The 13954-nt window shown below is 39.2% G+C and overlaps 2 protein-coding genes across 2 annotated transcripts; one reads left to right on the plus strand and one right to left on the minus strand.

Moving 5' to 3' along the window:
- Positions 1-291: 291 nt before the first annotated feature.
- Positions 292-4729, plus strand: LOC112172363 (endoribonuclease YBEY, chloroplastic). Its single transcript, XM_024309671.2, has 12 exons — positions 292-753; positions 831-1082; positions 1178-1273; positions 1377-1554; positions 1691-1759; positions 1853-1953; positions 2174-2266; positions 2672-2743; positions 2825-2944; positions 3050-3100; positions 3616-3804; positions 4271-4729. The coding sequence occupies exons 1-12, from the start codon at positions 379-381 to the stop codon at positions 4436-4438; spliced, it is 1764 nt and encodes a 587-aa protein (XP_024165439.1). The 5' UTR covers positions 292-378; the 3' UTR covers positions 4439-4729.
- A 132-nt stretch (positions 4730-4861) lies between these two features.
- LOC112172364 (early nodulin-93) lies at positions 4862-6701 on the minus strand. The gene is made up of 4 exons (XM_024309672.2): positions 6378-6701; positions 6048-6109; positions 5500-5575; positions 4862-5342 (listed from the first exon to the last, which is right to left on the minus strand). The coding sequence occupies exons 1-4, from the start codon at positions 6499-6501 to the stop codon at positions 5245-5247; spliced, it is 360 nt and encodes a 119-aa protein (XP_024165440.1). The 5' UTR covers positions 6502-6701; the 3' UTR covers positions 4862-5244.
- Between the last annotated feature and the right edge of the window lie 7253 nt (positions 6702-13954).

Raw genomic sequence — 13954 nt, forward strand, 5'->3', positions numbered from 1 at the left:
TGTGAATTAAAATAGTTTTGTGTTTGGTAAATAATATTTTTAAAAGTGTTATTAGTATATAAAACAACTTCAAAGCGTGTTTTGATTCACAGTAGCTTCTAAAAGCAACCTTTCGGCGGCTTCTAATTTATGTTGTCAGTGACCTATAATTTTCAATTAAAGCTGTTTTTTATCCAAACACAATAAAATCTAAAATTTTAAATAAAAACTGATTTTTTTTTAAAGCGAAGCAATCTCAATATAAAAAAATTAAAAATTAAAAAAATAAAAGCCTTTGTAGTTTGGTTTTGAAAGTCACTGTTAGTTCGTGACTAACAAAGCGCGAACCAACCAACCATTTCTTCCGTTCACGAGCTCGAAAGGCCTCTCTCTCTCTACATGCTCCTCCATCTCTCTACTCTCCTCCGCGCCATCCATTCTACCCGCCCAATGGCGCGTTACATCCCACGCGCCAGTCTCATATCCATCACCCCCATTCCCATCCGAAACACCACCCCCAGACCGAATTCAATCCTCCCTCCCCAACCGCACCGTTTCGACGCCTCCAAAGCCTCGCTCTTCTTCGGCCGGAGATTCCACGCCCTCTGCGGCGGCGACTGGAGAGCTCGTCCGAGACCGTCGTTACGCATCTGTGCTGCGCAGAGAGACTACCGGAAAGTGAGGCGGCGAGCCCCGAAGAGCAAGGACAAGGAGCTCGAGCTCAACGTCAGCATTTGCATCGAAGAAGAGTTGCCTGACGATCCTGAAATCCTTGTAAGCCTGAGCCATTCTGAAACGCACACCAAGTGTTTGTGGAAATGCCTCTGACGTTTTGACATTGAACAATGCAGGGGATAGCGGAGTTGCTCAGGATTAATGTTCCGATGGCAATGAAGCTAGCGTTTGATGGCTTGAAAGATTCGGAGTATAAGACCAGGGACGATGGCATTAGTGACGTCGGAGGGTTTCAGAGCGTGGAGCTTTCGGTGATGCTCTGCAATGACGAGTTTATCCGAAAGCTTAACAAAGAATGGAGAGATGAGGACCATGCTACTGATGTGCTTTCAATGTCACAACATGTCCCTGAGCTTAGGCTTCCCATTGTACTAGCTCATTCGCTTTATGCGTGTTTTTAGTTTTGATATATTGAAATAAAGGAGGTACATTTGGTGATTACTCGGTGTTTTCGTCTTTGCAGCTTATGTTGGGTGACGTTGTGATTTCTGTTGAGACTGCGGCTAGACAAGCAGAAGAAAGAGGACATACGATTCTTGACGAGATACGTATTCTCATGGTTGGCTTCTTAATGTGTTTATATTTGAAGTTTTATGTGGTGGTTTGGATTCATAATATGTTTAGTGTCATTTGATAACGTTATTTACTGAACTCTCCTGCAGATACATGGATTGCTGCATCTATTAGGATTTGATCATGAGATTAGCGAAGAAGCCGAAAAGGAAATGGAGAAGGAGGAGGAGCTTCTCTTGAAGAGCCTTGGGTGGACGGGAAAAGGATTGATTCAGAGTGCGTCCAGTGCTGAAATCAATGCAATTTCCCATGAGGAGAAACAGGATGGTAACTTTTTCCGTCCTCCAGTTTCACTTGACATCAGTGGTCTTTGGACCTTATTTAGCTTGTTAATCATATACATTTCCCACTTATTCTGTAGCTATTTTTGTAGTGAGATAATCTTCCAAGTTTTTGTTAAAAGACAGGAAGAGAGAAGGCAGCCTTCGATACTATAAACCAAAGTTCAAATATATATTCTGCGATATGGATGGTAAGTTTGAGGCTATACTCTGCTCTTATGCATTCGTTTGTTGTGTTTTCTATTTCTATTAGTAGCCTTATGTGTATTCTCTTGGTATACAAGGCACCCTTCTCAACAGTAAAACTCAAATCAGTTCAACAACTGCAAAGGCTCTTAAAGAGGTCTCATCAAGGGGTGTGAAAATAGTGATAGCAACAGGAAAAGTAAGAACATTCTTTTATTATTAATTATCAGGCATATCGTTATGTGTTCCATATATCTTGGTCAATAGAAATTTTAACTTATGTTGCAATGTCTGTCGTAGAAACTTTGTTATCATTATCTGCTACTGTTGATCTAGGATTACCTATTGCTTTATTTCTTTAGTGATGGATACTGCTGATTGAAAACAATCATCTAATTGCTGTTAATTCTTTGGAACAGACTCGCTCAGCTGTGATCAACATTTTTAAAATGGTAGACTTGGCAGGAAAAGATGGCATTGTTTCAGAATTTTCTACTGGGGTTTTCTGCCAGGTTTATCTTTTATCCTTGCAATTTTATCCTCAACATGTTGCCAAGTTCAATGTGATAAAATAATTGTATTTGAGCTCTTTTGTCAGATACATTCCAACTCTTCTGTTCAGAGAGCCCTTATCAATAATATATTCAAGTGTTTATATACCATGGCATAATTCACTTATCTACCCAATTCTGTCACTGTAAATCATTACATTTTGAGCTTGATTGAGGCACTACAGTGAATTGTGGTACCCATACATATTCCGGCTTAAACATTTCCATTTTCTGTCCATCACCAAAGTCCCGTGCCCTCTTCCAGAACCAGAATGCATTATTAATTGTTGCACATATTTCTCCTTTCTTGTCTGCGGTTTATATTACTACATTTTGGCCTTATTGTCTGCCTCCACTTGATTCCAGGGATTGCTTGTTTATGGTAAGCAAGGTCGGGAAATCTTTAAAGGGAATTTAGATCCAAATGTCTGCAGAGAGGTATTACCTTGTTAAGGCATGCAAGTTCATTGTTTTATTGGAATTGTTATAATGCAATGACAATATGCTCTTTATGTGCAGGCGTGTCTTTACTCTTGGGAGAATAGGATACCTCTTATTGCTTACAGTGAGGATCGTTGCTTCACTCTATTTGACCACCCACTAGTTGACTCACTACATACTGTATATCATGAGCCAAAGGTACTAAAAGATTAATGTTTCATCAGGGTCAAAAGTCTTCTGTTATCTAATAAGGTTCCCTCCCTTTTCCTTTTATACATATTTTACATGGAGACATTTTTACAGGGGGAGATCATGCCTTCAGTTGAGCATCTCTTGGCTGCTGGTGACATACAGGTATGGTCCTGAAGAAGGCATAAATAAGTTCATTTACATTCCTTGTATGCATTCCACAACTTCAACAGGATGAAAGATGGTTAACCATTTTGTTCCATTAATGTTATTGTCACAGTGTCGACTTAGTTTAATTTTCTGAAGGGATATCTAATCTTGATTTGCATTCAGAGCCATTTCAAGTTTATGTTCTATGAAATTGTATGGTCCTTGCATCCAGCTTTGCTTATTAGCAGGCTCAGCCCTGGCTAGGGTCATGGGGCCCAACCAAACAACAACAAATTACACTTTAGATTTGTATAACAATATTTTATGCTTTTGCTCGTGAAACTACGAGTGTGCGCAAAGGGACCTCATAGTTTCTCTTGATTAATACAACACTTGTTCCTGTGGGAAATTGATGTCAGGGATCTTGTTTCTTCTCCACAGCACTTGGTATCAACTGTAACAACATGATTAACTTAATATATTGTACATACTGCTTTTGCTTCATCTGAGGACACACCCCTTATATGCAGAAAGTAATCTTCATGGACACTGCCGAAGGAGTCGCAACTACTTTGAGGCCATACTGGTCAGGAGCAATTAGAGATCGTGCAGCAGTTGTTCAAGCTCAGCCGGACATGCTTGAAATTGTCCCTCCGGGGACCTCAAAAGGGAGTGGTGTAAAATTGCTGCTTGATCATTTGGGCATCACTCCAAAGGAGGTAAGGACTAAGGATTAACATAATTACATTTATATCTTGTATATGCTTGCCTTTTAATACTTTAAAGGGAGTTATTTGGTTATCTCCACTTGACTGGCATCAAACATTTCAAGAAAATTTGAGAAAGGGTGTTCAATCATTGCCTGGTAATATAAGCATAGCCAAGCAGTTACAAATGGTAATGTGATCCACAGATTATCACCTCATACACTTGTTCATTTATTTTCACGTAACTGGATCATGGGATGGACAAAAACAGTTAATATGACATGGTACTGTATTCAGAGTTGCATTCATTCAAGTAGTATGTTCACTATCTAAACCCACAAGTAGCTTATATTGGGGGAGCCCTTCCGAATTCACAAATGTGCCCTGTTGAATGTTATATGTTCCCTTCTTAGACCTTTGTTATATACAATCACAGGAGATATGATTTCATTCCTGATTGATTCTACTTATTATCTAGATCATGGCTATTGGCGATGGAGAAAATGACATTGAGATGCTTGAACTAGCTTCTTTGGGTGTTGCTCTTAGCAATGGTTCAGAGAAAACAAAAGCTGTGGCTAATTTAATTGGTGCCAGTAACGACGAAGATGGTGCAGCTGATGCGATCTACCGGTATGCATTTTGAGCTTCGATTCAGACAGAGAAGAACTAGAATAGGACATAGCTTAATAATTAGGATGGGGCATGCTGCCTGCGAGATTCTTTTAAGATGATTCGATTGTTTCCGTCAAAAATGACTGAAACTTCCATTCTTTATGCTCAAAAAGAGATTTGTGCTAGATACATTTATCTGAACACAGTTCCGGCATGCAATTTGTTTATGTAATTACCTCCATAACACTTGTCCATGATGTCTTTCAAAGCTGAAAAGAAACTAACTTATAGGTGGACAAATAAAGGAATGTAATTTTGTCGAGTTCCTTCATTTTTTGTATTTTTCATGTTGAGAAAGAATGTAAAATCACAGTGCTGTAATAGCATAGCTTCTTTCTTTGGTCATGTGACTTATAAATCTCTTCAATTTCAGAAAGTAAAGGGCCAAATTCACTTTTCAGAAATCCCCAATTTTCTACCCCAAAAAGGGGTCGGCAAGAGCTACACGCACATCCACTGATATGAACACAATGCACATTAACAAACTGAAATCCTTGTAATTATTGTAATAAGGCCACAGAACGATTTGACAGTACCGATCCCCAGCCTTATTAATGAACACACTATTCTTCCTTGGCCAAATAGAAGAAAACACAAAGAACCTTGCTTATAAAGCTTGGAATGTAAAATGAAAATTCTGTTAGGAGAAGGTGGGTTACACTTAATACACAAAACAGACTCCTCTGCTATGCATGACAAGCCGCACCATCATGTGCCATGGTAAGTCACTGGATGGTATTCATATCATTTAGAGTTACAGGCATGATATGATTGATATCACTGCTGGCGGCTCAAGGCTTGTTGCAACTGTGCATTTTTTCTAGCACACTCCAAGATAGTTTTATCAGCGGTGATGAAGTAAGCAGCAATTGATGCTGTTGATCAAATAAAAACACATGTTAAAACTTTCCAAAATTTATTCAATCTGTTAGGGGCATTGACAATTAAAACTCTGAATCATAGCTAGTAAGTAACTACCCTATAACTAGAATTGCTATACAAGGCCTGCAATATATGAATACAAAAACATACCAGCAGATATCATCAGTGCTTGAGCAGTATAATTGAGGTTAGCCTTTGCCCAAGGAATCGTACGAACAGCAGCCAACTGGAAATATGAAGATCATGTCAATTGCAAGCATCAAATCTTTCAGAAAACTTAAAATACACCAAATGACAAGATCTGCCTTGAACCCACAAAAACACAAAGACTACGTAAAAAGAAATGGCTTTGGCATGAGGCTATATCTGGTGAGGAGGACACATGTGCTGCTGCAATTTCCCTATTTCTAATTAGGTTGTTTCGGCAACTCAAACCTGCGACCGCTAGTTTTGGATATAGCTAGGTTGCGCCAAGGAAAAAAGTATGGGACCTTTCTTTTCTCAAAGACATCTGTCATATGGACATTGAAGTTCACTGATTCATCTTGCAGTAAACCAGGAAGGTAATGCCAACGAGTTTAGAAGGTTATGATCAGCCATTCAAGTTTCTCCGATGCATATTACACAAAACTACCAATTTCTAATGGAAGAAACAAATCCAGCCGAAAACAGATTAAAGAGTTCAACGAAACACATACTGTGGGCACAGCGCTGACAGCACCCCAAATGCAAGCTGCCTTGAATCCCTGACGAGCGCCCTCTGCAAAATTCTCAGACCCTCTCACATCAGATTAACAATAACAAATTATGACCCCCAATTTGTTTGTATGCTTTGTTTTTCAGCTGACCATCAGCAAAAAGTTTCAACCTTTTTAAGAACACATCAAATCGTTTTCCTCAATCAAAACCAACCAAAAACACTATCAATTAATCAAACAAACTATACAAATCAATCAGATAGTCGGATCAAACTCAACCCGGAATTAGATATCAAAATGGGAAGGCAGGATTAGTGATAAAAATCAAACCTTGGGTGCAAGTTTTGGCCCTTAAGGCCTTGTGTTGAATCTCATCTTCATATGGCGAAGGAATCAGCAGAGCGTTTCGACGGTTGTTCACCCACATGTCCCTCATTCCCGATGGAATTCCCATTCTCAAGAAAACAAAACACAGATAGGATTTTTAAGAGAGAGAGAGAGGCGCGTTTGTTCTTGTTTACGATTCTAAGAGTGAGTTCATATGAACCTGGAAAGGACGCCCACAGACAAAAGCGCTCGCCGCCTTACCGCTGCAACTGCCACGTTTTTTTTTTTTTTTTTTTTTTGATTAAAATTTCGTTTTCTTGTCCGTTCCGGTAATGCTTTCTGGGTACAAATTTGATTGGTACGTTTAATTTGATTTCTTTTTCTTTGAAGGACATAATTTTCTTTTGTTTGGTCAAATATGCGTTGCTCTAATCCATTTGAAGAGGTTCAGTGATTTGAGTTAAATTAGGTTTTGCTTATTTTTTGAGGCACTTGGGATACATGTTCATTCCCGTGAAACTCAAAATCTAAATTTAATAAAATTTTATTTTCTTTCTTTAAATGAATTTGTCACATTATTTTTATTTTGATGTCAAATATACATTACTCTTTCCATTGAAAAAGTTCAAGGGCTTGACTCAAATTAATTAATTTATTTATTATTATTATTATCTTGAGATACAAAGATACATGTCCATTCTGCTCAATTTTTAACACCTAGTTACGGTTGTCGTCTCATCAGTCGATCGATGTCAACCCTCATGTTAACGTCCGACCACCTTTCCTACTTCATCAGCCAGCCACCACTTTTATAACAGGTCACAACTAATTAATGAATCCATGTATCATAACTAGTTCGATGAACCTCATAATGTCTCATAAATAGACATCAATATCGCTCACATATACAAAGTTAAAACACTCGGTTTATTTAAATCATTTATAAATTAAGGAAATAAAGCAGTAATGTTGTTTTTATAGTCCTTAAACATAAAAAAGTCAACAACTTTATTTACGTGATATCCAAATCTAGAAAATATAAGCGGAACAAGTATTTATGCTTCTTATTTGAGTTCCTTTGATGATTATCCGATTAAAAAAATTTCAACACGCGATTACTGATCGACAGCAGTTATGTGTCGGTAACTTTGTCCGCACTCAAAGTTTCGTCCCATGCCAACGTACGAAAAAGAAAAATCTTCACCTTGTCCATGAGGAAAGAAAAAGCCCTAGATATCCACACACACACACACACATGGAGGCGTTCCAAAGAGGACGTCCGCACTTTCGCTAACGACGCTGCAGCTTGGCTCGGGGCGGGACAGAGCTGCGAGGCTTGCCAGATGGAGGCCAGGGGTCGGACGGACCGGTCTGCAATCGGTGGAGTCGTCGGCGACGTGGTTGCAGCGCTGCCCAGAAACCTGCAGTTGTAGGTGAGGTCGTTGCCTAGAAACCTGCAACCTCGACCTCCTCCGACCTCAATCGCTACCCAGAACGGCCTAGGATGCCTCCGGCCTCCGTCCGGCAAGCCCCGAGCCCCCGTCGCAGCAGAAACGTCGACGTTCGCACTTTAGCGAAATGTGGACGTCCGCTTCAGAACCCGCCTGTATATATATATCGTTTGTTCATGTTATTAACTAGTAATTAGTAGATTGATACAAGTTCATAGTTCTGCAACAGTCATAATGACGTAATTATTAATTTGTTGGAACAACTACGAACAAGCATGGTTGGCACCTGGAGAAAATAAAAAGACACCATGAAACCCCCAAAAAGATTCCATATAAACCTACTCAAATAAAAAGGAAGAGAAATCCCAATCCCAGTGTGGCTCTTGAAACCCTAAGAACAGCTCCCCTCTTGTTTACGACGCCAGCTTCTCCGGTACTCAGTTTCAGCAAAAACAAAACAAAACCACCCAAAATGCCGATTGCAAAGAGAAACCGAGGCGACCGCGCTCAGGGGATTATCCAAGGCAACCCGAAGCACCACCGATCGTCCAAGAGAAATGGGAACCTGACGGACCTTGCATAATCCAACACCTTCAAAATGACTTACTTATTGAGATTCTGTCATGGCTCCCGGTGAAGACCATCTGGAATTGTAAGTTTGTTTGTAAAGCCTGGCTTTTAGTAACGTTTTGTCCGTCTGCACCATTCAAGATCTGCCTCTGGGATCTTGATTCAGATCCGTAGTACTCCCCATAATAAAAATATTGCTAGGAGACTGCATTTCACTCAGGTAGATAAGTGTGCTGGTTCTGATAATTTGCTCATGGAAAAATTGACCTTCACTACTAAAAACACTGCACCCGTTGATGTATTTACAGTAGTGAACTCCTGCAACGGTTTGGTTTGTTTGTCTGGGTATAAAGAAGAGAGCTCTTTGATTGTGTGTAATCCTCTTTTGCACGAGTACATTAAATTTCCTCTCCCTAGTAATAAGAAATGGGGAGATTTTGCTGCACTTGGTTTTAGTTCAGTGACAAATGAATACAAGTTGTTGCGAATATTTTCTCCGGATTGGCGTAATTATACGAATAACCGTCAGGCTGAAGTTTACACTATCAGCTCAGGAGTTTGGAGGAGCATTGGAAATGCTCCTACTGACAAGGCTATATTACCCTTTAATTCTTTTCTGCATGGAGCTATTCATTTTGCTCCCATCGATTCTAGAGGCTCTTCCTTGATACATTCTTTCGATTTCGAAAGAGAAAAGTTTCAAGCACTGCCGCCACCCTCAAGTGATCAAGCACTGCCGCCACCCTCAAGTGATCAGTTGAAGTTGAAGTTGAGGTCTAACAGAGGTGGTATAAGTTTGGGAGTGTGGGAGAGTCGTCTCTCATATTGTGTGTTTGATGTACATGCTACCAAATTTGACTTGTGGATTATGAAGGAGTATGGGGTGCAGGAGTCTTGGATAAAAGCTCTTGTCGTTGAAAACATGTTTCCAACTGAGCGCTCAATAACTGAATTTTACGAACCGGTTATGTACTTGAGGGGTGGGGAAATTTTAACGGCCTATAATGATCGGATTATAGTTTCTTATAATCCGAAAACAAAAACTTTCAAAAAACAAAAATAATTCAGACTCGGTGCAACTCCTTTCACTCATTTGCATATAGTCCCTGCTTTGCATCACTTCACACTTTATTTGAAGGAGAGGGGGTCAGGAAGATGAGAGGATAGGAAATCGGACAAGCTCTTTGGTGGAGTAGTACATGGTTCTGCTGGTTTTGATCGAGATGCTACTCATTTAAGGTTTCTATTTGGCACGTGCACTCAGGATTCTTCAATGAGGGTTTCACAATGAGGGAGTTCCTAGTTTTTGTAAGGATTCTTCAACTCATGCATGCCGGTTCTACTTCAGAATTTTTCAATTACTTGTGTGAAAGTTGGTGTGACTTTGTTCTTATTTCAATTACTAATTGACAAGACCCGCCCCAAATTTCATCTTGAAATCTGAAGTGGTCATGCGGAGCCCACCTTAAAAGAAATTTTACTAAAAATTTGGCAGAACTTACCCTAAAAGTAGACTACCCAAGACTTGTAGAAAAACATTTACACTTCTAAGCAATCCATCCTTACTCTTCTTCAGCCATCCTGCTCACCAAATCACATGCAACATCTTCTAATTCACATTACACAAGTCTCAACTTAATAACATTAATCTCATAGGTTATCAAAGCAATTCTAAAACAAAAGTATACTAGAATAAAAGTAAAAAGTGTAACGGATCGATAGACCCTACAGTGCATAAGCAATGACAACTACGCCTCAACTCCATGTACGCCCGACCTCAACTAATCTAGCCTGCAAACTGGGCATTTGAAACCAAAGGGCACAGGGGAAAAGTATTGAAAAACACATTAGAGTGAGTGGACAAAAATAACTAATCAAAATAATTTAAATAAAATAAGCTTTGATACTTTCCCACATTTATTCTTTTAAAAACTCGATGCATGCGACAATGGTAAAACATTTATCTTTAAAATCGAGAATCTCGTAAAGACAAGCCAGCCTCGCTGGTTAAGGGAAATCGGACTAGCCCCGCTAGTCAAAAATAATATAATAAGTAGGGGAAGATGATAGCCATACAAGTGAGCCTCCCAGGCTCAGGTGCTAGCCTCCCAGACTAAAGTACTCTCATACTCCGGTATATACTCTTACGCCACTAAGTGTAGCGATTAGGATACTGGCCTTCAGCATTACTGTCACAAAGACAGTAACCAGCGCCACAAAGGCAGACGGGCTTCCGTGATCCCATCACGTCGCCACAAAAGCGGACTCAATGCTAGCATGATAAATAATCACCCAAAGTATGGCAAAAGAAATATGAAAACAAATAAATCCATAAATACATAAGGCTTCCCCATCTCTAGCAAATGAATTTCCAACGACGTGTCCCACAAACCAAGATAATCTCAAGTTCAAAATAAATAGGCGAGAAATAATAATAAAACATAATCTCCATAGATTAAAAAAAAAAAAAAAAAAAACCAATTTCAAAATCATCATCAAGGCATTCCCAATGCCAAAACCGAAAGTTGATAAATAAATAAGAAATAAAACTCCATCGAAATCCCATTTCGAAATTTTTTTTAAATTGACGAATAGAAATATAATTAAATAGTATATTTCCGGAAATCATCTCGGAAATAAATAATTCGTCAAATAATATTACAAATCATAACCAACTTCGGAAACAAATCATTATTGAAAGCAATTATATGAGATAAAGCGAAATCAATTTCCGAAATTAAATTATATGCTCGAAGTGTAATATGATAATTAAATAGAGCATACATTAAGAAATAAATGCATGCATCATTATTTAAAAATAAAAAGTCCACTTACAGTACTATATAGGCAACCACGCATACGGGTTTTTTCGTCGAGCAGTAACTCGGTATAGCACCCTGTACACAATTATATTCCGTGAATAACAATTCGGTAATTAAATACGATTTCCAAAATCAATCCTCTTAAGCCAACATCTCTATTTCCTTCTCCGATCCAACCCAAACTTTACCACTAACACCATTCCTTTAATTTACAAGTTCTAGGACAAATTCGAGAGAAATCCAATGGTCGGATTCTCGTAAACTGATAATCGAAAAATCAATCCTCTTAAGCCAACATCTCTATTTCCTTCTCCGATCAAACCCAAACTTTACCACTAACACCATTCCTTTAATTTACACGTTCTAGGGCAGATTCAAGAGAAATCCAATGGTCGAATTCTCGTAAACCGATAATCGATATTCTAAATCTTCGAAAATTAGAAATCGATTCAAAACTTCTCCAATCTTCACCAAGTTCACATATATAAGCTCTAGATAAAAAATAGTATTTAACTAGCTAAAAATGAAGCCAAAAACATGCTTTACGCGCCTCAACGCGACACCCACAGTGGCGGCACGTGGGCCCCACGAGCTGCCGGCCACCACTTCCGATGGCCACTAAATTTTAGCACTAACACCTACCCAACTTTCTCAACTGTGACAAAATCAGAAAATACCTCAAAGTGGTCGAACAATTAAGCAACCCGATTGTATAGTAAAATATTCCAATTATGCTTTCTTCCTCCACGCTGCAAATCGTTGCAAGAGGTTTGGAGAGAATGAAGAGTGGCTCAATACTCTTCTAATGGACCTGGGTTTATGGCCGGAATCAGGAGAAACCGGAGTTGGCCACTTCTGCTAAAGTAACCGCATGCTTCTCGGTGTTGGTTCTTCATTTTCCGACCATGATGCGGTGAAATACCACCACAGGCGTCAAGAGGAGGAGGAGACGAAGCCAACGATGCCGGTTGCACGCAGTGGCGGAAGGACATGGTAGGCTATATGGGCTCAAGCCTAGACAACATTTTGGGCTAAAAACCCTTAAGTATATATATATCTGTCACGCCCCAAATTTTGAATAACCAATTCAAATCCGAAACATGAATAATCACAAATACAAATACCAATCTAAAATTTTCTTTCAGAGTAACACACCTCACACCACTCAATATTACATAACCCAACTCCTCAATTTTCTTATTTCAGCACACTCTCACAAATTCCAAATTGTAAAGTTTGAAATGAACATAACGAAACTCACAATAATGCTATGACTCGAATGCCACTGCCCTAAGCAGGCCGATCACCACCCTGGTTCTCCTGACCTACAGGATTATCCGCTACACCGTTTGAATAGTGTACCGGGATTGCAACAACACAAAACCTGGTAAGCTTTTGACAGCCCGTATGAGTAAACTTAAGGATTGCACAAATTTTAATTAACAAATTCAACTCAAGCATAGAAATTGTAGTAATATCACATCCCACAATGACCACCACAAAACAACTCCCTTTCTCACTCTCATATATATATATATATATATATATATATATATATATATATATATATATATATACATACACTTATGAGTCTCAAGTAACTCCATGTTACCCTCATAAGATCACTCAACATTTGGCAGACAGACTAAAGCTCTAACTGATCGTTTCCACCTACCCGGCGCGAGAGCGTGGTTCACGATTTAATGCTATTAGTAACCACCAACCCGGTACAAGAGCGTGGTTCACTGATAGTATGCCATGGTTACCCCGTGACCTATTGATCTCCACAGATCAAACAATAAAACTCAACACCTTACTATATGGTTTCCTCAACAAAATCCATCAATACATATATATTTTTCATGTAAATAATATATGTACATAGACATTCACGCAAGAATGCCTATTAATACCAACAATAGTTCTCATGAAATAAAACAATAAATTCATTTTCTTACCTGTGAGCCGTAGCCCTATGAACCGTAGTCGATCGAGTTCATATTTTTCAAAACAATTATTTATTTCTTAAACAATTTCCACAATTAAACATAAATCTTTGGAACTTCGGTTCGTAAATGAACCATGTGCGATTTACTCACCTCTAATCCCGCTGCGTCTTCTTAATAGCTCACAATACGATTCACAATCGTCCACCAACTCAAACCGTCAATCACCTAGTCAGATACGATCTTAACTTAGCAAATCATTCATAAACCACACATATACGACAATCCAACGGTCGGATTCTAATTTAATGATGATCCAACGGTCGGATCATAATTAAATGAAGATCCAATGGTCGGATCCTCACGGATCGCCCTTAGGATCATCCTCCAAAATTATCACGAAGATCCAACAGTCGGATCTTCCTGAATCGTCCTTCCAATCACTATTTCACAATTATACGAAGATCCAACGGTCGGATCTTCGCCCGTGACCACACAAGGTCATCGGGACAGTCATATGATCAACATATTAAAACTACAAGTCCATCAGACGGTCTGATATTCACAGATCACAAATCGAACGATCGAAATCGATCGAAACGTAAAAATTCATAACTTAATCATACGATAACGAAAAATTGAGTATAATATATCGAAATGATCGTATTGAAGTAAAGAATCTAAAAATGCACATAAACTGTCCTTGTGACCCCCGGAGGTGGCCAGAAATGGCCGCCGGAGTTAGTGGCAGAGCCGCCGCCGACCACCACCAATGGTGTAGGGGCCGGGCT

This window comes from Rosa chinensis, chromosome 6 (genome assembly GCF_002994745.2).
Source record: "Rosa chinensis cultivar Old Blush chromosome 6, RchiOBHm-V2, whole genome shotgun sequence".
Classification (NCBI taxonomy): Eukaryota; Viridiplantae; Streptophyta; class Magnoliopsida; order Rosales; family Rosaceae; genus Rosa; species Rosa chinensis.

Excerpts from the sequence above, each read along its gene's own strand:
- LOC112172363 (XM_024309671.2), top strand. The coding sequence starts at position 379 with ATGCTCCTCCATCTCTCTACTCTCCTCCGCGCCATCCATTCTACCCGC. Across the intron at positions 1,555-1,690 it reads CCATGAGGAGAAACAGGATG|ACAGGAAGAGAGAAGGCAGC; the intron begins GTAACTTTTTCC and ends TTTTGTTAAAAG. Across the intron at positions 1,760-1,852 it reads TATATTCTGCGATATGGATG|GCACCCTTCTCAACAGTAAA; the intron begins GTAAGTTTGAGG and ends TTGGTATACAAG.
- LOC112172364 (XM_024309672.2), bottom strand. The coding sequence starts at position 6,501 with ATGGGAATTCCATCGGGAATGAGGGACATGTGGGTGAACAACCGTCGA. Across the intron at positions 5,576-6,047 it reads CTGTCAGCGCTGTGCCCACA|TTGGCTGCTGTTCGTACGAT; the intron begins GTATGTGTTTCG and ends TCATATTTCCAG. Across the intron at positions 5,343-5,499 it reads AGCACTGATGATATCTGCTG|CATCAATTGCTGCTTACTTC; the intron begins GTATGTTTTTGT and ends TTTGATCAACAG.